Source organism: Sphaerodactylus townsendi, linkage group LG16 (genome assembly GCF_021028975.2).
Source record: "Sphaerodactylus townsendi isolate TG3544 linkage group LG16, MPM_Stown_v2.3, whole genome shotgun sequence".
In the NCBI taxonomy this organism is placed as follows: Eukaryota; Metazoa; Chordata; class Lepidosauria; order Squamata; family Sphaerodactylidae; genus Sphaerodactylus; species Sphaerodactylus townsendi.
Window position 1 is genome coordinate 5,608,825 of NC_059440.1, and position 22,475 is coordinate 5,631,299.

The following is a 22,475-nucleotide window of genomic DNA, read 5'->3' on the forward strand; positions in this document are numbered from 1 at the left end:
GGTGAACTCTAATCTGGTCAGCCGGGTTTGTATCCCCACTCCTACACTTGAAGAAGAGTTCGTATTTATATCCCACCTTTCTCTCCTGTAGGGAGACTCAAAGGGACCTACAAGTTAAGAACATAAGAAAGAGCCAGCTGGATCAGACCAGAGTCCATCTAGTCCAGCTCTCTGCTACTCGCAGTGGCCCCCCCAGGTGCCTTTGGGAGCTCACCTGCAGGACGTGAAAGCAATGGCCTTTTGTGGCTGTTGCTCCCGAAAAGTTCCTTTCCCTTCCTCTTTTAAACTACTTCTCTCCCTTGCTCATTTATGTGTGACCAACAGAGCAGCTGCCACCTTAAGGCTCTTAACTCCTCGGTCTCTGTCTTTCAGGATGCGGGGCGAAATGGCGGACTGCTCCATCCTTCAGTTTGTCAGCCCCTACGCTTTCGAAGCCATGCAGAAGGTGGATGTGGTGCGCTTGGCAGCCTTGAGCGACCCTGAACTCCGTCTGCTGCTGCCTTGCTTGGTGCGGATGGCCCTGTGTGCTCCAGCCGATCAAAGCCAGAGCTGGGCGCAGGATAAGAAACTGATCCTCCGCCTGCTTTCGGGGGTGGAAGCTGTCAACTCCATCGTGGCCTTGCTCTCAGTGGACTTCCACGCCTTGGAGCAGGATGCCAGTAAAGAGCAGCAACTCAGGTAACGAAGACGTGCGAAGGGGCCTGGGGGGAACTGAGAAGTCCTGTCCAGTCTCCCTTCTGCCCCCCCCCCCCCAATCTGGGGCTGCACCGTGTATTGTGGTCACTCAGAGAACCTAATAGCTGAATAAGTATTTGAAGCCAGACTACCCACTGGAGCAACAGCTAGGGACCGGATTACTCCGGTCCTATACCAAATACACTGGCTGCCGATAGAGTACCGGGTCATGTTTAAAGTTTTGGTATTGACCTTTAAAGCCATTCGCGGCCTTGGCCCTGCTTATCTGAGGGACCGTCTCTCCCTATATCGCCCTTCTAGGCCCCTCTGCTCATCGGAGGCGGACCTACTGGTGATCCCTGGCCCCAAGGCGATCCAGCTGGCCTCTACAAGGGCCAGGGCTTTTACGGCTCTGGCCCCTACCTGGTGGAACAGGCTTCCGGGTGAGATCAGGGCCCTGCGGGACTTACAAAGTTTCCGCAGGGCCTGTAAAACAGACCTGTTCCGCCAGGCGTTTGGCCAGCCGGGATGATGTCAACTAGCCATAAAAACATCTGGCCTCCCGTGGGTTCATAAAGGGGAATAGAAGAGCTGAAGCCATCTATAGTTTAATATTTTATGTATTTTAGATAAATTATATGTACGATGTTTTAAACTTTTCTTTTTGATGGAAACCGCCCTGAGCCTTCGGGGAGGGCGGTATATAAATATAATAAATAAATAAATAAGCTGGGCCTCTCTTGTTCTGTGCTGTGCTGGCTGAAGTTCAGGGTTCTGGGCCTGATTCTGCAGGCCGCTTTGGTGGTGAGACTGGCAGGCCCCTTTGTCCCCAGTTGCCTTTTCTGAACCGCCGTGTTTTTGGGTCTCATTTCAGGCACAAGCTCGGAGGCGGCAGCGGAGAGAGCATCTTGGTGTCTCAGCTGCAGCACGGCCTGACGCTGGAGTTCGAGCACAGCGATTCCCCTCGTCGCCTCCGCCTTGTGCTCAGCGAATTACTTGCAGTTATGAACAAGGTGTGTGTCTCCTTTTCTTTTTGAGAAAGAGCACCAGTTATAATGTACTAATGATGGGAATGCTCAGTGCTGATCAGAAAATAATATTTGAGGTTTGTCCCAGGTGTCTGGACAAACCTCCCAGGTGTCCGGAAAAACCTCCCAGGTGTCCGGACAAACCTGCCAGGTGTCCGGACAAACATCCCAGGTGTCCGGACAAACATCCCTGTTTCTATTCTCTGGTTGCTGCTGCTCAGCCCTTATCATTTTCTCCATAGTATAGTATATAGCATGTGTGCATGTGAGAGATAACGATTCAATGTTATGCCATCTGCCTTACTACATGGCAGGTTTAATAACCTGGAAAAATCTAAAAGGTTGTGTAGCTGTAATTCTAAGGTAGTTGAAACATTGGCTCACCAGCTATTGCATTGCACTAAATTTGCTAAAATTAGATCTAAATATGTCAATCTACACCCTCTCTTCCAATCTGAGTTAACAGATTTGATTAGATTATTTCTCTTGTTGAATAACTCTGATTCTGTTTTTTGTGAAGAGGTTGCAAGCTTTGTTATGGAAATAATCCAGAGCCAGTAATAATATGTATTTATCTGAGGTTATCCTTTTTGCCTTTTAACATTTTTATGTTTGTTGTGTTTTGTTGCTGTTGTTCTATGTATGCCAATAGAGGCTTTGCTTTGCTTTGCTTTGCTTTTGTAAAATGTGAGAGATAACTGAGATCTGTGTTTGGTGATTGGAGCTTCCCAGAACTTTCTGGTTTCCGCTGTGTAAGGAAGGACTGTGGCCATCTGTCAGGTGCCCTTAAGTAGAAGAAGAGTTTGAATGTATTCCCCACTTTTCTTCTTTAAGGAGTCTTAAAGCGGCTTCCAAACCCCTTCCCTCCTTCTCTCCACAACAGGCACCTTTTGAGGTAGGTGTGGCTGAGAGAATTCGGAGAGAGAAATGGAACCTCCAGGTTCAGAAATGGGATACCTCTGAATGCTAAAAGTTGGGGAAGGCTGTATACCATCTTTATAGACTTTCCAGTGCTTTGAAATAAGATATTGGACTGGGTAGCCTCTTGGTCCGATACTTAGCTATCTACAGGCGCTGACCTTTCCGGATGGGCAGTCGCAGTAGCAGTCCCGGTCAGTTTCACACAACAAGCAGCGTGCTACATGAGTGGAAGGATTGCTTCTAAATAAAAGGGGTTTCTTCTAGCTGTGTTTGTTCCAGACGAAAGTTCTCTTTCATCTCCCCTGCTACAACCTTTTAAGGTGTTTACAATCCAGCAGAATGTTTTCTGCTCAAGCCCCCTTGAAATAAATGTCAGTGGCAGAAAAGCAGGGTACCATTGCTGTGGGGTTGCACGGGGCAGCTCTCTAGTCGATTGTGCTGTTAGCTGGGGAATAAATCAGTGTAACCAAATGCACTTACACAACCTTCATCATGGAAGCAGCAGTGGCGTAGGAGGTTAAGAGCTCATGTATCTAATCTGGAGGAACCGGGTTTGATTCCCAGCTCTGCCGCCTGAGCTGTGGAGGCTTATCTGGGGAATTCAGATTAGCCTGGGCACTCCCACACACGCCAGCTGGGTGACCCTGGGCTAGTCACAGCTTCTCGGAGCTCTCTCAGCCCCACCTACCTCACAGGGTGTTTGTTGTGAGGGGGGAAGGGAAGGAGATTGTCAGCCCCTTTGAGTCTCCCGCAGGAGAGAAAGGGGGGATATAAATCCAAACTCTTCTTCTTCTTGTTGTCTGTGTCCCCCCAGTTCTTCTTCTATTTTCCTAACTGGTCTCCAGAGTCAAACGTTAAGCCTGTTTATAGCAGTTCTCTCCCTCACTATTTTCTCGGCCAGCTGGCTACTTCTTTTGTGTGGATTTCAGTTCCTTTGTCAAGACAGCGTTTTTGTTGCAGGTGGCAGAGTCCAACGGGGAGTTTTTCTTCAAGTCGTCCGAGCTGTTTGAGAGCCCCGTTTATCTGGAGGAAGCGGCAGATGTGCTTTGCATCTTACAAGCAGGTGTGCTCTTCTTCAAAAGCATCTTTTAAATGTTATTTTGGTGAGCTGGCACCGTGAGTCCAGAGTCGTGAAGTGGTTATCGATCCATGCTGGTCCGTCTCCTCTGTCCTGACTGGCAGTAGCTCTCTGAGGTTTCAGGCAGAGCTCGTGCAACTGTTGTCTTAAACTTGTTTCTTTCATCTTCCTTTTTGCAGAGCTGCCTTCGCTGTTACCGATAGTGGATGTGGCCGAGGCTTTGCTGCACATTAAGAACGGCGCCTGGTTCCTGTGTCTCTTGGTGGCCAATGTTCCTGACAGTTTTAACGAAGGTACAGAATATCCAAAAATTGTGCAGGCAGGCAATTTGGAGGATGGACTGTGACCATCTGTCAGGTGCCCTTAGCAGAAGAGGAGTTTGGATGGTTGTACAGAGGATTAAGTGGCAGAAGGGAGAAGAAGAGCAGCTGGTTTTTATATTCTGATTTTCTCTACCTTTAAGGAATCTCTAAGTAGTAGAAGAAGAAGAGTTTGGATTTATATCCCCCCTTTCTCTCCTGCAGGAGACTCAAAGGGGCTGACAATCTCCTTGCCCTTCCCCCCTCACAACAAACACCCTGTGAGGTGGGTGGGGCTGAGAGAGCTCCGAAGAACTGTGACTAGCCCAAGGTCACCCAGCTGGCGTGTGTGGGAGTGTACAGGCTAATCTGAATTCCCCAGATAAGCCTCCACAACTCAAGCGGCAAAGCTGGAATCAAACCTGGTTCCTCCAGATCAGAGTGCACCTGCTCTTAGCCACTACGCCACTGCTGCTCCTAAGTAGCTTACAGACTCCTTCTCTCCCCACAACAGACACTTTGTGAGATAGGTTGTGCTGAGAGAGTTCTGAAAAAAACTGTGACTAATCTAAGGGCACCCAGCAGGCTTCATGTGTAGGAGTAGGGGAAACAAACCTGCTTCACCAGATTAGAGTCTGCCGCTCAGGTAGAGGAGTGGTAATCAAACCCAGTTCTCCAGATTAGAGTCCACTGCTTTTAACCGCTCTGCCATGCTGGCTCTCAGGCATCTGCGGTTTTCTAGCTAGCAGTGAAGCTAATAACCTTTCCTGGGAAGGACAGCACCCTTTGCCATCAGTTATGGGCAGCATCCACCCATATATCACATAATATCTAGATTAGAGTCCAGTTGTAGCTCAGAGACCACTGGGATGTTCAGGTGCGTAAGCTCCCAAGAGTCAAAGCTCCCTTTGTCTGATATCATGTCTGATGAAGGGAACTTTGACTCTCGAAACTCTCGCTTCGTTTCTCTGCTCCTACACATGAAGCCTGCTGGGCGGCTTGGGCCAGTCGCAGTTCTCTCAGCGCCAGCTGCCTCACAAGGTGCCTGTTGTGGGGAGAGGAAGGGAAGGAGCTTGTAAACCTCTTGGGGACTCCTTATGGTTGAGACAAGTGGGATGTAAATCTAACTCTTCTTCTTCACCTCTGTGCATGAGCTGGAGCATTTAATTATTCAGTGTCTCTACTAAACAAATTAAGGGGATTGTTTCCTGCGGAGAAGCATTATTTATTTATTTATTTATTTATTTATTTAGGAGTAGCAGTGGCGTAGGAGGTTAAGAGCTTGTGTATCTAATCTGGAGGAACCGGGTTTGATTCCCCGCTCTGCCGCCTGAGCTGTGGAGGCTTATCTGGGGAATTCAGATTAGCCTGTACACTCCCACACACGCCAGCTGGGTGACCTTGGGCTAGTCACAGCTCTTCGGAGCTCTCTCAGCCCCACCTACCTCACAGGGTGTTTGTTGTGAGGGGGGAAGGGCAAGGAGATTGTCAGCCCCTTTGAGTCTCCTGCAGGAGAGAAAGGGGGGATATAAATCCAAACTCTTCTTCTTCTTATTGTTTGGATTTATTAGACCGCCCACTCCCGAAGGGCTCTGGGCGGTGTCCAGTAAAATACTTCAGTTAAAATAGAGGCATAACAACGTAAAAGTGCGCCACCGAAACCTAAAAACAACCATCAGAAAATGACATTCTGTATCCCGAGAGCAGTAAATAATTCCTATCTATGTAAGGGATGGCACCCATCAGCGGCCGTCTCCCCCAAAGGCTCGGTGGAACATCTCTGTTTTGCAGGCCCTGTGGAACTGTTCTAGGTCCTGCAGGGCTCGGATAGTTGGAGGCAGAGTGTTCCACCAGGCTGGGGCCAAGGCATTAAAGGCCCTGGCCCAGGTGGAGGCCAGCCGCATCATAGAGGAGCCAGGGACCACCAGCAAGTTGGCCTCTGTGGAGCACAGAGGCCGAGTGGGGACAGAGGGAACGAGACAGTCCCGCAGAGAAGAAGAAGAAGAAGAGGAGGAGGAGGAGGGGGGGGGAGGAGGAGGAGGAGGAGGAGGAGTTTGGATTTATATCCCCCCTTTCTCTCCTGAAAGGAGACTCAAAGGGGCTTACAATCTCCTTGCCCTTCCCCCCACACAACAAACACCCTGTGAGGTAGGTGGGGCTGAGAGAGGTCCGAGAAGCTGTGACTAGCCCAAGGTCACCCAGCTGGCGTGTGTGGGAGTGCACAGGCTAATCTGAATTCCCCAGATAAGCCTCCTCAGCTCAGGCGGCAGAGCTGGGAATCAAACCTGGTTCCTCCAGATTAGATACACGAGCTCTTTAACCTCCTACGCCACTGCTGCTCCTAAGAGGGCCCCAGGCTGCGTAGTGCCTTAAACGTAAGTACCAGCCCCTTGAAAGTGTTCCGGTATTCAACTGGGAGCCAGTGCAGACGGCGCACGTCAAGGCTTCGGGATGACTGTCGCTCCCTTGGCTGTTTCAGTTTGTCGGGGCTTGATCAAGAACGGCGAGCGGCAGGATGAGGAAAGCTTTGGGGGCCGCCGGAGGACGGAGGCCCTCCACCACCTTTGCAAGATGAACCCTTCCCAGGCGTTGAGGGTCCGCGGCATGGTGGTAAGTCCCGTGTTTGCCCACTTCGGTTCTTGCAAAGAGGTCATGATAGACCACTTTTATCGGCTAGATCCTGGAGATGTTTGACTTGAGATGTTTTAAAGAGATGAGTTATATTGGAACTGTTTAGTCCAGATTCCCTAATTGGACGTGGGAGTAAAATATCTTGTCCTTGTTGTGGTTTCTCCCTCCATCCCACAGCCACTGAAGAACTTAGCCTCCATAAGTTTGTCTTAGCCTTTTGAAAGCCATCTAAACTACATCCAGTTGCTTTTATAGGTTCTTTAAGAACATAAGAACAAGCCAGCTGGATCAGACCAGAGTCCATCTAGTCCAGCTCTCTGCTACTCGCAGTGGCCCACCGGGTGCCTTTGGGAGCTCACCTGCAGGATGTGAAAGCAATGGCCTTCTGCGGTTGCTGCTGCTCCCGAGCACCTGGACTGTTAAGGCATTTGCAATCTCAGATCAAGGAGGATCAAGATTGGTAGCCATAAATCGACTTTTCCTCCACAAATCTGTCCAAACCCTTTTTGAAGCTATCCAGATTAGTGGCCATCCCCACCTCCTGTGGCAGCAGATTCCAAACACCAATCACACGTTGCGTGAAGAAGTGTTTCCTTTTATTAGTCCTAATTCTTCCCCCCAGCATTTTCAATGGATGCCCCCTGGTTCTAGTATTGTGAGAAAGAGAAAAATTTCTCTCTGTCAACATTTTCTACCCCATGCATAATTTTATAGACTTCAATCATATCCCCCCTCAGACGTCTCCTCTCCAAACTAAAGAGTCCCAAACGCTGCAGCCTCTCCTCATAGGGAAGGTGCTCCAGTCCCTCAATCATCCTTGTTGCCCTTCTCTGCACTTTTTCTATCTCTACGATATCCTTTTTGAGATGTGGCGACCAGAACTGAACACAGGACTCCACAGTACTTCTTTGTTCTGCTCTGCTTTCTCCTCGCCTCGCCCATTCTTGACCAAGCCCAGTTTTCTCTTCCCTTATCTGGCTTTGCCTGCAGCTCACAGCCTCCTCTCTTTGGCTTTGCTGAGCTCCTGGGTCACGCAAGTACTTCCTCTGGCTACTTGTAGTGCCAGACACGCTTCCTTCTGCTTTTCCTGCATTTTGGGGAATAGGTCTGTGATTTTGCCCCATCCTTCAGACAAATGAAATGCTGGACCCACGCCTTCTCAAAGACCTAGCTTTGCAGGGATGTGAATTTACATCTTTGCTCTGTGAGACATCCTCAACTGGTATAGGTGGCTACACAGGAACTGTCTGGAGCAGGGGTCTGCAACCTGCGGCTCTCCAGATGTCCATGGACTACAATTCCCATCAGTCCAATTCCCATCAGCCCAATTGGCCATGCTGGCAGGGGCTGATGGGATTTGTAGTCCACGGACATCTGGAGAGCCGCACGTTGCAGACCCTTGCATGCCAGGGGTATGAAATGTCCTTCACAGCTGGAGAAGAAGAAGAAGAAGAGGAGGAGGAGGAGGAAGAAGAGGAGGAGGAGGAGGAGTTATATGCCCCCTTTGGATTTATATCCTCCCTTTCTCTCCTGTAGGAGACTCAAAGGGGCTTACAATCTCCTTGCCCTTCCTCCCCCTCACAACAAACACCCTGTGAGGTGGGTGGGGCTGAGAGAGCTCCGAAAAGCTGTGGCTAGCCCAAGGTCACCCAGCTGGTGTGTGTGGGGGTGTACAGGCTAATCTGAATTCCCCAGATAAGCCTCCACAGCTCAGGCGGCAGAGCGGAGAATCAAACCCGGTTCCTCCAGATCAGAGTGCACCTGCTGTTAGCCACTGCTCTTAGCCACTTCGCCACTGCTTGGAGAGCAACTCCAAGTAGACACCCGAGTTGTTTCGTTTCTCAAAATATTTCCATTATGAAAATTTCAAAATCATAATTGAAATGCAAAAGCGTAGTGGAATAGTTTTGAAAAGGGAGCAGCGGTCGAAGAGTAAGAGGTCAGAAGTGCTTCATAATCACCTCGAGAAACTGGGCTCTCAGAAGATTCATCAAGGTGTTCCAGGCAACAGTACGTAAAGAGCATCCGGTTTTGCTAGATCCCTTTTGTCCTCTCTGTTGATTTATCAGAATTAAATGTTCTCACGAGTTTAAGGTGTGCACCAACACATTTAAAACAGTCGCATCCTCCACTGCCACCAAAACGTGGTTAAATAAAGTTCTTATACAGTAAATTAGCTGTATTGTTGAAGGCTTTCACGGCCAGAATCACTGGGGTGCTGTGTGGTTTCCGGGCTGTATGGCCGTGTTCTAGCAGCGTTTTCTCCTGACGTTTTGCCTGCATCTGTGGCTGGCATCTTCAGAAGATCCTCTGAAGATGCCAGCCACAGATGCAGGCGAAACGTCAGGAGAAAATGCTGCTGGAACACCGCCATACAGCCTGGAAACAACCACAAAACTCCCCAGCAAATTAGCTGATTCCTTGGGAAATGTCCTCAGGACTCCTCAGGCAGGTGTTTCAATCCCGGATAGTTTTATTGCTGTGGTGGCGAACCTATGGCACGGGTGCCAGAGGTGGCACTCAGAGCCCTCTCTGTGGGCACGCGTGCACAGAGTTTGTCAGGGGGGGGGGGCGATAGGTAACCCTGTTAAGTGCTGTTAAACCCCACTGATTTTCATGGGAAGAACTAAAGCACAATCCTTTACCTGGGAGTAAGCTCGATTGCTGGCAACAGGGCTTGCTTCTAAACCCTCCTAGGGTCGTGATTCACCCGTTGGAAGAGTTGCATAGTTGCTTCAAAGCAAAGCCACCGACTACCACCAAGCTTACTTCCGAGTAATGCGCGCCTTGGAGCCAACCGTTTTTTCTAAACTAAAACCTCAGTATTCGGGTTAAATTGCCGTGTTGGCACTTTGCGATAAATAAGTGGGTTTTGAGTTGCAGTTTGGGCACTCGGTCTCGAAAAGGGTTGCCATCACTGTTTTATGGTATCTCTTGTATCCTTTGGGGCTAGGTGGAAGAGTGCCACTTGCCAGGGCTTGGGGTAGCCTTGACTTTAGATCACACGAAGAACGAGTCTGCGGAGGACGGCGTGAGCGACCTGGTGTGCTTCGTCAGTGGCTTGTTGCTGGGGACCAATTAAAGTGCGGACTTGGTTTGGAACTTTCATCCGGAATGGGCAACAGGTGAGAGCTTTTGGCAGGTGGGTTTGGGAGCAGGCGAAAAAGCAGAAGACAGAGAGCGGGGGGGAGGGGCCATAAACCAGAGCAGTCTGTTTGACGTAAAGCCGTTTCAACCAATTGTTATTAGTATTGTCGAAGGCTTTTACGGCCCGATTCAACTGGTTGTAGTGGGTTTCCTGGGCTGTGTGGCCGTGGTCTGGTGGATCTTGTTCCTAACGTTTCACCTGCATCTGTGGCTGGCATCTTCGGAGGTGTATCACAGGAGGAAGTCTGTTACACACTGTTTTGGTTTTGCTTGTAAGCCCTTACTTGAAAATAAGCAGCGAAGGAATTTATGTAAAGCATGACATAAAAGCATACCAATTTGTAAAAATGAAATTTGTATGGGTTTTTTTTCTTTGTACTTTTCTGATAAATGTTCTTCTGGGCAGGTTGAATCCAAAACGTTAGGAACAAGATCCACCAGACCACGGCCACACAGCCCGGGAAACCCACCAGAACCTATTATTATTAGACTTATTTGCTTAAACTACTTTATTCCAACTTCGCATAAGGCATTTTACAACCCACTCCAGATATTCAGCTTATTTAAATCATCTGTTGTTTGCTGATTCTTTGATAACGTGAGATTTTAAATATATTTGTACATTTCTGAAACCTCCATGGAGGTGCCCTTGAGAGATGTTGAAGGCTGAGAAACTAAATAAAATCCCTCTTTTGCTATAAGCGTGAAAGCCCATCTATAACATTGATTTGCCTCCTCTGTTTACAGCAATCAGAAGCAAAATAGTTCAGAGAAGTAAAACAATGTATCTTGGAGCAGCAGTGGCGTAGGAGATTAAGAGCTCGTGTATCTAATCTGGAAGAACCGGGTTTGATTCCCAGCTCTGCCGCCTGAGCTGTGGAGGCTTATCTGGGGAATTCAGATTAGCCTGTACACTCCCACGCACGGCAGCTGGGTGACCTTGGGTTAGTCACAGCTTCTCGGAGCTCTCTCAGCCCTACCTACATCGCAGGGTGTTTGTTGTGTGGGGGGAAGGGAAAGGAGTTTGTCAGCCCCTTTGAGTCTCCTACAGGAGAGAATGGGGGATGTAAATCCAACTCTTCTTCTTCTCCTCCTTCAGAGAAAGAGGGAGACAATTGGCTCCGTCCTCTGGCAGATGAGAAGGCAGCTGCTGTTGGAGCTGATGGGGATCCTGCCCACGGTTCGCAGCATGCGCATCACTGAAGAGGCCGACACCGACATGGAGCCCAACGTGTCTGTCTATTCGGGCCTGAAGGAGGAAAACGTGGTGAAAGCCAGCGCCCTCCTGCGCCTGTACTGCGCATTGATGGGCATCGCTGGTTTGAAGTGAGTATGCTTTTAAAAAGCAATGGATGTTGCATTGTCGAAGGCTTTCATGGCCAGATTCAACTGGTTTTTGAGGGTTTTCCGGGTTGTGTGGCCATGATCTGGTAGATCTTGTTTTGCTTGCAGCTGTGGCTGACATCTTCAGAAGTGTACACGTGTAACAGGCTTCTCTCTGTGATATACCTCTGAAGATGCCAGCCACAGATGCGGGTGAAACGTTGGGAACAAGATCTGCCAGGCCGCACAGCCTGGAAAACCCACAACAGCCAATGTACGCTGTCGTATTGGGAAGTAGGAGCAATTCTCCCCCTCCTTGAGATAAGTCTGACTGCCTCTCTTTGTTGTTGTTGGAGTTCAGGCCCACTGACGAGGAGGCCGAGCAGTTGCTTCAGCTCATGACCAGCCGCCCTCCTGCCACTCCCGCCGGTGTCCGCTTTGTCTCCCTCTCGTTCTGCATGTTGCTGGCGTTCTCCACCCTGGTCAGGTACGTTTTGAACCTCAGAGACGGCCCTTGTTGAAACGGGACCGCATTACCCCATATGTCCCTACTCGGCCTCTGCACTCAGCAGAGGCCAATTTGCTGGTGGTTCCTGGCCTCTCAATGATGCGGCTGGCCTCCACACGGGCCAGGGCCTTTTCAGCCCTGGCCCCTGCCTGGTGGAACACTCTCCCTCCAGCTGTCCGGGCCCTGCGGGATCTTGGTGAATTCCACAGGGCCTGTAAGACTGAGTTGTTCCATCGGGCCTTTGGAGTGTCCAGCCGCTGATTGAAGTGCCCCTTTGCCATCTACGGAGTTCCCTTTGCCATCTATGGGACCCACTTTTTCGTTCTGCTTCCCCCCTCTTTGGGAGGGTTTTAATTGGGGTTTATTGCGTGACGCCATCTTTGTTAATTTTACCGCTGTGTTTTAATTTTAATGGGGTTTTGTTTGTATGTGCTGTAAGAGGAAATTATGTTGTACACCGCCCAGAGCCCTTCGGGGGTAGGGCGGTATACAAAACCCATCCATCCATCCATCCATCCATCCATCCATCCATCCATCCATCCATCCATCCATCCATCCATCCATCCATCCATCCATCCATCCATCCATCCATCCATCCATCCATCCATCCATCCCATCCATCCATCCATCCATCCATCCATCCATCCATCCATCCATCCATCCATCCATCCATCCATCCATCCATCCATCCATCCATCCATCCATCCATCCATCCATCCATCCACAAACAAACAAACAAACAAACAAACAAACAAACAAACAAACAAACAAACAAACAAATAAATAAATAAATAAATAAATAAATAAATAAATAAATAAATGTATGTATGTTAGATTCAAAAAGCTGTTCAGGGGGACTCTTGGGCACAGAAGACATGGGATTCCCTGCCTCTCTGAAGTTTTCACTTCCTGGGCCATGGCCTTTGTGGGGCTGGCTTGTTTATATGTTACTGTATTTCAACATTTTTACAGTGGTGAAGTGGGGCAGGGTGGAGGTCCATTTGTTTTATTGTGGACTTGATGCTTTACTTCTCCTTGTTTTCTGCCGGGGTGCCATTTCCCCCAGTGTATTGTCATGCAATCCTTGGGATTCGGTACTTGGAAGGGCCCCTCTAAAATGATTGGTTGAACTGCTGTGATGTCACAGAACAGCTGTTCAGATCCTGCAGGATCATTGAGGGACTTCAGTGATAAGGGGGCATTGGCTTAAGGGAAGCCAGGGCAGGGGAACACAGGAAGTAAAATGCCCAGTTTTGAGACTCCGAGCACCTTAGATGGGGTATAGGAGAGTCATTCCTACCAAAAAAAGGGCTATGCTTTTGATTCCGCACCCCCTTCTTGGACTATTGCAACTCACTCTACATGGGCCTTGCCTTGCAGCTGAAATTGAAATTGGTCCAGCATGCGGTGGCACAACTCCTTGTGGGAGGCTCTATGTGCGATCACATCTCCCCCGTTTTGCGCCACTTGCACTGGCTCCCAATTGAATACCGACTCACCTTCAAGGTGTTGGTGCTTACCTTTAAGGCACTCCGCCACCTGGGGCCCTCATATCTAAAGGACCATCTCCTCCCCTACATCCCCACTTGGCAGCGCACTGCAGAGACCAATCTACTGGTGGTCCCTGGCCTCTCTATGGCTCATTCCGCACATGCAGAATAATGCACTTTCAAACTGCTTTCAGAGCTCTTTGAAGCTGTGCGGAATGGCAAAATCCACTTGCAACAGTTGTGAAAGTGGTTTGAAAACGCATTATTTTGCATGTGCGGAAGGGGCCTATGATTCAACTAGCCTCTATCCGGGCCAGGGCCTTCAGTGCCTTGGCCCCGACCTGATGGAACACTCTCCCTTCGTCCATCTGCGCCCTGCGGGACCTTGAACAGTTCCACAGGGGCTGCAAAATAGAGTTGTTCCGCCAGGCTTTTGGGGAAGACAGCCACTGATGTGTGTGCCATTCCCATACTAAGGGGATTTTATTTTCTGACCGCTCCTGGTTCATAGAGTCATTTTGCCATCTGGAAACTGTTTTTAGGTTTATGTAATTTGTTCGTGGTTTTAATGTTTTAATGGTGTATTTTCCCTGACATTTTAGGCTGTACACCATGCCCAGAGCCCTTCAGGGGTGGGCGGTATAACAAATTTGAAATATAAATATAAAATAAAGTACTAGCCATGTCATAACAATGTACCTGTTCCTTTCCTAACCCTGGGGTGTCTTCCAGCACTCCAGAACAAGAGCAGCTGATGGTGATGTGGCTCAGTTGGATGATCAAAGAGGAAGCTTATTTTGAGAGGTGAGGAGGGGCCATCAAGTCCTTTTCTCCAGGAAGGTCTCAGCAGACCAGGGTCCTCCTCTTACACGGCCCCCTCCTGTCTTTGTTTCGACAGCACTTCCGGAGTCTCGGCTTCCTTTGGGGAGATGCTCTTGTTGGTGGCCATGTATTTCCATAGCAACCAGCTCAGCGCGATCATTGATTTGGTGTGCTCCACTCTGGGAATGAAGGTGAGCTGCTCCTTCCAGCCAAATGTCTCTTCCTCCTGCCAGTTGTTTGGCACTGTGCCAGTGGCTGCTGAGATTAACCCATGCCTTTCCATAGGGGTATCCAGAGCGGCCGTTACCCAAAACAAGGGTTCACGGAAGGATAGTGAACCTCAGAATGGCACGGAGTTGTCACAACCTGGCTTCTAAGAGGAAGTCTGTAGTTCAGATCTTCTGCTTTTCAATGAACGGAGGAGGAGGAGGAGGAGGGGGGGAGGAGGAGGAGGAGGAGGAGGAATTGCTCTGTGAACTTGTCTGGATCCAACCCTTTGAATTCAATTTAAGAGGCTAATTAAAACCCATTTTGTGAAAATCAAGAGGGACTGTGCCCTAAAGTTTGCGTGGGAGCTCATTATTGTGTCTGTCTGTGTCCATTTCAGATTGTGATAAAGCCGAGTTCTCTGAGCCGCATGAAGACGATTTTCACTCAGGAGATTTTCACTGAACAGGTGACTTGTGGGAAGATGGTTTTCCCTGCTGTTATTATCTTCTGGTTTTGCCTAACATATCGCCCTGCCCTTCTTTCTACATCCCCTCCTTTCCTCGGTCCCTTTCCAGCTCCATTTCTGTCCTTTGTGTGTTGCCTTGCCGGAAAAGATATGCCAGGGCTCTGTCGTGTCTTTTTCTTGCTCAGTCTGGGATTGAAAGCAGTTTGTGATGTGGTGGACTCTTTAGTTTGGAGAGGAGACGTCTGAGGGGGGATAGGATTGAAGTCTATCAAATTATGCATGGGGTAGAAAATGTTGACAGAGAGAAATTTTTCTCTCTTTCTCACAATACCAGAACCAGGGGGCATCCATTGAAAATGCTGGGGGGAAGAATGAGGACTAATAAAAGGAAACACTTCTTCACACAACGTGTGATTGGTGTTTGGAATATGCTGCCCCAGGAGGTGGTGATGGCCACTCACCTGGATAGCTTTAAAAAGGGCTTGGATAGATTTATGGAGGAGAAGTCGATCTATGGCAGGGGTAGGGGCTGATGGGAATTGTAGTTCCTGAACATCTGGAGAGCCGCAGGTTCCCTACCCCTGATCTATGGCTTCCAATCTTGATCCGCCTTGATCTGAGGTTGCAAATGCCTTAGCAGACCAGGTGCTCGTGAGCAGCAGCAGCAGAAGACCATTGCTTTCACATCCTGCATGTGAGCTCCCAAAGGCACCTGGTGGGCCACTGCGAGTAGCAGAGAGCTGGACTAGATGGACTCTGGTCTGATCCAGCAGGCTCTTTCTTCTGTTCTTATGGTGCAGAAAGTTTATGACGACAAACCCCAGTGGCTGGGAGAACCGTCAGCCGGTGTGGGTAGTGGACACATCCACATCACACGGCACTGACTTCCAAACTGTTTGCTTTTTTAAATGGCTGGTTTGAAAAGGATCTCAGTCAGGGGCTGATCTTTCCTAGGTGGTCACTGCTCATGCGGTCCGCGTGGCTGTCACCGGCAACCTGAGCGCCAACATCACCGGATTCCTGCCCATCCACTGCATCTACCAGCTTCTCAGGAGCCGATCTTTCACCAAGCACAAAGTCTCCATCAAGGTGAGCTGCTGCAGAACATCTGGATGAAAGGAAGAAGAAGAAGAGTTTGGATGTATATCCCCCCTTTCTCTCCTGTAAGGAGACTCAAAGGGGCTGACAATCTCCTTGCCCTTCCCCCCTCACAACAAACACCCTGTGAGGTAGGTGGGGCTGAGAGAGCTCAGAAGAACTGACTAGCCCAAGGTCACCCAGCTGGCGTGTGTGGGAGTGCCCAGGCTAATCTGAATTCCCCAGATAAGCCTCCACAGCTCAAGTGGCAGACTGGGGAATCAAACCTGGTTGCTCCTGATTAGAGTACACCTGCTCTTAACCACTACGCCACTGCTGCTCCGCAGAGAAGCTCCTGGTTTTGATGGGGAAGGTCTCGGGAGTGGTCCCTGATATTTCCACTTAATTTTTTCCTCTGTGGCAGGCCGAGAAAAGACCGGGGATTGAAATCTTAGAGATTCACTGTAGGTTAGAGTAGGCAGACAAACGGTTAATTTGCTGGATAGGTCTGGCTGTGCACGAGGCAGCTTTGTGTGTGTGTCTTTTGTGTGACTATTTCTTTGTTAAGATCAGCAGATGTTGGGAAAGACCTTCTCTCTTGCGACCACAGAGCTAAATATTTGGGGGGAGCAGAGGGGAAATAAAACGTCAAAGGGAGGACAAGCCGGGATTGACTGAATTTACTTTTTCCGTGCCCACTGGGTACATTGAACTCGTAAGGATATTCTTCAGAATAAACATGCTTTGGATTGCACTGCAAGTATTATGTTGCAATCCTGAACTCATTTTCCTGTGAGTAGGCCCTGCTGAAAAACTGGGGAACTGGGGAGCAGCAGTGACGTAGCGGTTAAGAGCAGGTGCATTCTAATCTGGAGGAGCCGGGTTTGATTCCCCGCTCTGCCGCTTGAACTGTAGAGGCATATCTGGGGAATTCAGGTTAGCCTGTGCACTCCAACACACGCCAGCTGGGTGACCTTGCTTGGCCTAGTCACAGGTCTTCTGAGCTCTCTCAGCCCCACCTACCTCACAGGGTGTTTGTTGTGAGGGGGGGAGGGCAAGGAGATTGCAAGCCCCTTTGAGTCGCCTACAGGAGAAAAAGGGGGGATATAAATCCAAACTCTTCTCTTCTTCTTCTAGTACACATATTTATGATTGTTCCTTTAGTTAGACTGTGTTTGTTTTTTTAGGACTGGATTTACAGACAGCTGTGTGAAACCACCACACCTCTGCATCCTCAGCTGCTTCCTCTTATCGATGTTTACATCAATTCTGTCCTTACACCAGCTTCTAAATCCAACCCTGAAGCTACAAATCAGCCAATCACAGAAGAAGAAATCTTAAATGTTTTCCAAGGACTCACCGGGGTATGTATATACCCTGTTTCTCCGAAAATAAGACATCCCCTGAGAATAAGACGTAGTAGAGGTTTTGCTGAAGTGCTAAATATAAGGCATCCCTCAAAAATAAGACGTAGCAAAGTTTTTGTTTGGAAGCATGCCCATCAAACAGAACACCAGAGCATGTAGCTGTGGAGTGGAAAAATAAGACATCCCCTGAAAATAAGACACAGCGTGTCTTTGTGAGCAAAAATTAATAGAAGACACTGTCTTATTTTCGGAGAAACACGGTACATGTTGTATGTGTATAGGATTCATTGAAGTCTTACCAGGCTTAGATGTACATTGTCTCTCTGTGTACATATATAAAAATAGCATTTCCCTCTTCCTCTGTGTGCATCTCTCTGCTATGGATTTCTGAATAATGACTCCGCCTTTTGTAGTGGTTTATAGTGGGAAGGACAAATGGCATTCAGTTGTTTATCCATCTGTAACCCAGCTTCTAACAACAGTAGATAATCTTATTTCTCCATGCTCCTTTCTGGGTGGAAGTAAGCATAGCATTGGACACAGGGCTTGCAGGGAAAACGGCTGTCCCATGTCTGGTTCTTGTGCTCACCCTGCCACCTAGAGCAGTGGTGGCGAACCTTTTGGAGACCGAGTGCCCAAATTGCAACCCAAAACCCACTTATTTATCACAAAGTGCCACCCCAGCAATTCAACCTGAATATTGAGGTTTTAGTTTAGGAAAAACGGTTGGCTCCGACACGTGCGTTACTCGGGAGTAAGCTTAGTCATATTCGGTGGCTTTGCTTTGAAGCAACCATGCAACTCTTCCAATGGGTAATCATGACCCTAGGAGGGTTTACTCAGAAGCAAGCCCCATTGTCAGCAACCGAGCTTACTCCCAGGTAAAGGATCGCGCTTTAGTTCTTTGGATGAAAATCAGTGGGGTTTAACAGTGCTTAAAAGGGTTACCTACACTGCTTCCCCAAAACTAGGTCTTAGGTTTAATGCTAATAATAATAATAATTTAATGCTAATAATCGAGCCCAGCGGCTCAGGCCAGCCTAGATATGTGTGTGTGTGTGTGTGTGGGGGAACTCTGCTTGTGTGTGCCCACAGAGAGGGCTCTGAGTGCCACCTCTGGCACCCGTGCCATAGGTTCGCCACCACTGACGTAGAGACTCCCTTCCTCTATTGGGGGAGTTCATTTAAAATGGGGAAAGAGCCCACTTTGAAGGGCGTGATCAACTTCATAAAAGAGGGTCCACATTCTGACGGCAGGGTAGATTCTAAAGGCAAAATGTAGATTAAGTGTAAATTCACACCCCCAAACCCCAGTGTTTGATAGGGGAGGTAATTGAAATAGGGAGTGTTTGAGAAGCTTATAAAAGAGAAGGCTGTGTATGAGATTATATAAGGCAAGGCTGAGTATGTACAAGGTTTGGGGTTGCCCAAAAATGTGAATTGGTTTCTTCATCATCTCTCCAAACAGATTTGGGGAGGGATGGATGGATCTCTCACAATACTAGAACCAGGGGGGCGTACATTGAAAATGCTGGGGGGAAGAATTAGGACTAATAAAAGGAAACACTTCTTCGTGCAACGTGTGATTGGTGTTTGGAATATGCTGCCACAGGAGGTGGTGATGGCCACAAACCTGGATAGCTTTAAAAGGGGCTTGGACAGATTTATGGAGGAGAAGTCGATCTATGGCTACCAATCTTGATCCTCTTTGATCTGAGGTTGCAAATGCCTTAGCAGACCAGGTGCTCGGGAGCAACAGCTGCAGAAGGCCATTGCTTTCACAGTCTGCACGTGAGCTCCCAAAGGCACCTGGTAAGCCACTGCAAGTAGCAGAAAGCTGGACTAGATGGACTCTGGTCTGATCCAGCTGGCTTGTTCTTATGTTCTTATGATCCCTATCCTTTAAAAAATTATTATTTATTTATTATTTATTTTATATACTGCCCCTCCCCCAGAGGGCTCTAGGCAATGCACAACATAAATATAACCAAACAGAAATAAGGCACAGAAACAAATACAACTACAAATAATATAGGTTCCATCAACCATAAAATATAAAGCCATTAAAAGACAGCATTCAGTATAAAAATTGGCGGCGTCCAACTTTAAAACTCTTAGCAAAACCCCTCCCGGGAGGGGGAGAAATGGGTCCCATAGATGTTAAAGGGGCCCAAGATGTAAAGGAGAATAAGAAGAGAACAAGAACAACAAGAGAAACTGTGTTCTTACCTATCCTATAAAAGTAAGATTCCTGTTGGATCAAATGAGCTTCTGTTCTCCGCAGCCATGCATCAGGAAGTCCACAAACTGGGCAAGTCTGCAGAAGCCCTAGAAACAAAGGGTCAGAGATGCAAACCCCCCCACCCCCGACCCTTGGAATGTGCAGGTTCCTTTTGACCCCCATGGCCTGTCCTTCATGAATTCATTTAATTCCACAAAGCTGTCCAATCCCCACATTCTGTAGTGGTGCATTGCACTACTACCATTTAACTCTGCATTGCTGCGTAATATTAACCCCGTATTTGCTTACTGTGACACAATAAATGGGGCAGGTGGGGAAACTTGACGCAGGCCTGCCATTTTCAGTGGCAGCGTCTAGTTCGGCTTCTCTTATTTGCTTGCGTGATTCTGCCCTTCTCTTCCTCTCAAATCCGGACAAACGGAAAGGAAACGGTGGTGTGACTTCCCTAAGATTTCTGCCTACTTGCTGGAGACCAGTGGCCCAGAGATCAGTTCCCCCTGACCTGTGGTCATCCTGACAGCAAGCTGTGCTATCTCTTGTGTGTGTTTTTTCGTTCCTTGCAGGGAGAAAATGCTCGTCTGAGTCAACGTTTCGGCATCACAGCCCAGCTCCTTGTCCTGTATTATGTTTTGTCTTATGAAGAGGCAATTCTAGCAAGCTCAAAGTCACTGGGTGGGTATGACTGGGGGAGGAAGGCGGAGCTTGTGTAGCATGCTGGTTATGGAACTAGGACTTGGGTTTGAATTCTAGCCCAGCCACGGAAGCTTGCTGGATAAGCCTGGTCTTGTCACAGTCTAACCTACCCTACAAGATGGTTGTGCAGAGAATTAAGTGGCAGAAGGGAGAAGAAGAGCAGCTGGTTTTTACACCCTGATTTTCTCTACCTTTAAGGCAGGGGTCTTCAAACTATGGCACTCCAGATGTTCATAGACTACAATTCCCATGAGTCCTACCACTTGGCCATCCTGGCAGGGGCTGATGGGAATTGTAGTCCATGAACATCTGGAGGGCCATAGTTTGAAGACCCCTGCTTTTAGGAGTCTTTAAGTAGCTTACAAACTTTTCCCCTTCCTCTCCCCACAACGGACCCCCCGTGAGGTAGGTGGGACTGAGAGAGTTCTGAGAAAACTGTGAAGCCCCCCCCCCCCAAAAGATGAGCTCTAGCAACGGGAAGGACTGTGATCACCCAGAACAGGGAGTCATCTCTCTGAACTGAAACGAGACCTAAACCTGCATCTGTGGAGATCTATCCCCTTTGACTCATGCTGCACCCCAGTGGCAGCCGTTGGGGTCACGTGGGGGGTGGAAAATCGCCCCACCCCTCCTCCTCCCCCCCTCACTCTGCCCTGCCAGGACCGGCAGAAGCCACTGCGCGCGCCCCTGCCCAGTCCTGCCAGGCCCCGCTGCCAGTTAAGGTAAGTGGCATGCAGGGTGTGTGTGTGGCTCCAGGAGCAGCAGTGGCGTAGGAGGTTAAGAGCTTGTGTAACTAATGTGGAGGAACTGGGTTTGATTCCCAGCTCTGCCGCCTGAGCTGTGGAGGCTTATCTGGGGAATTCCGATTAGCCTGTACACTCCCACACACGCCAGCTGGGTGACCTTGGGCTAGTCACAGCTTCTCAGAGCTCTCTTAGCCCCACCCACTTCACAGGGTGTTTGTTGTGAGGGGGGAAGGGCAAGGAGATTGTAAGCCCCTTTGAGTCTCCTGCAGGAGAGAAAGGGGGGATATAAATCCAAACTCCTCCTCCTCTTCTTCTTCTTCTTCTTCTTCAGTGCCCTCATTGTATGTTTTGTTATTACCTTTATATCCAGTTGAATATTACTTATAACATAATCACAATATATCTTTATGAATAATCTTTATGAACGGTGTATGAATTATCTATTGACTTTATGCTCAAACTAATTGCATATACCAATTAGTTCATTACCTTGTGTGACTATATATACCAGTGATGGCGAACCTTTTCGAGACCGAGTGCCCAAATTGCAACCCAAAACCCACTTATTTATCGCAAAGTGCCAACACGGCAATTTAACCTGAATACTGAGGTTTTAGTTTAGAAAAAATGGTTGGCTCCAAGGCATGTGTTACTCGGGAGTAAGCTTGGTGGTAGTCGGTGGCTTTGCTTTGAAGCAACCGTGCAACTCTTCCAATGGGTGAATCATGACCCTAGGAGGGTTTTCTCAGAAGCAAGCCCCATTGCCAGCAACCGAGCTTACTCCCAGGTAAAGGATCGCGCTTTAGTTCTTCGCATGAAAATCAGTGGGGTTTAATAGCGCTTAACAGGGTTCCCTACACTGCTTCCCCAAAACTAGGTCTTAGGTTTAACGCTAATAATCAAACCCAGTGGCCCAGGCCAGCCTAGATGTGTGGGGGGTGGGGTGGGGGGCCGACTCTGTGCGTGCCCACAGAGAGGGCTCTGAGTGCCATCTCTGGCACCTGTGCCATAGGTTCGCCACCACTGATATATACAGTCCATGTTTCCTAGGCTGGGCTGGCCTCAGATTTTTTAGTATTGATTCAGCTGTGGGCAGGAGCCAGACCTTTCTGAGCTGAGCAAGCTGCCTTTCTTGGTGGCCCTGTAGAAATTCTTTGGCAGAGGGCAGCTCTGAGGTGCAGGGCTAAAAATAGGGAGGGGGGGGACCCTACATAAAAGAGGGAGCGCGATGTGGTTGCTGCCGAATCGGCTGGTGGGTCACTGTTGTCGTCTCTTGTGCAGCGGCCATGCAGAGAAAGCCCAAGTCTTACTCCTCTGCATTAATGGACCAGATCCCAATCAAGTACCTCATCCGGCAGGCTCAAGGGCTACAGCAGGAACTGGGAGGTAGGTCCGACTGGGAGCAGTGTCTTCGCGAAGGAAGCAAAACAGCAAAACTTTATTTTGGGAGAGCTTTTGTTTGTGGAGAGAGAAGCAGTGTATTAAAAAGAGAGGCACGGTGCCTCTGAAAGGCATATTTGAGTTCTCTTGGCTCTGTTTGTTGCATATGTAGCTTTCAGCATTGTTGAAAGCAGTGATAAATATTATCTTTGTATTTGGGTGCTGTGTGGTTTCCGGGCTGTATGGCCGTGTTCTAGCAGCATTCTCTCCTGGTGGGGGGGGGGGGGGTGGGGAGGGGGGGGGGTGGGGGGGGGGGGGGGTGGGGGGGGGGGGGGGTGGGGGGGGGGGGGGGTGGGGGGGGGGGGGGGTGGG

At 48.9% G+C, this 22,475-nt stretch overlaps 1 protein-coding gene across 1 annotated transcript; it reads left to right on the plus strand.

The window, feature by feature from the left end:
• Positions 1–375: 375 nt before the first annotated feature.
• On the plus strand, positions 376–22,231 carry LOC125445933 (integrator complex subunit 2-like). The gene is given in 16 exon segments (XM_048519373.1): positions 376–678; positions 1,550–1,688; positions 3,585–3,687; positions 3,882–3,995; positions 6,481–6,611; positions 9,586–9,710; positions 9,712–9,757; positions 10,879–11,105; positions 11,464–11,589; positions 13,833–13,904; positions 13,999–14,113; positions 14,530–14,598; positions 15,553–15,687; positions 16,863–17,039; positions 19,848–19,956; positions 22,005–22,231. Coding segments are annotated over 16 exon segments (2,208 nt in total). The 5' UTR covers positions 376–385.
• Positions 22,232–22,475: the final 244 nt, after the last annotated feature.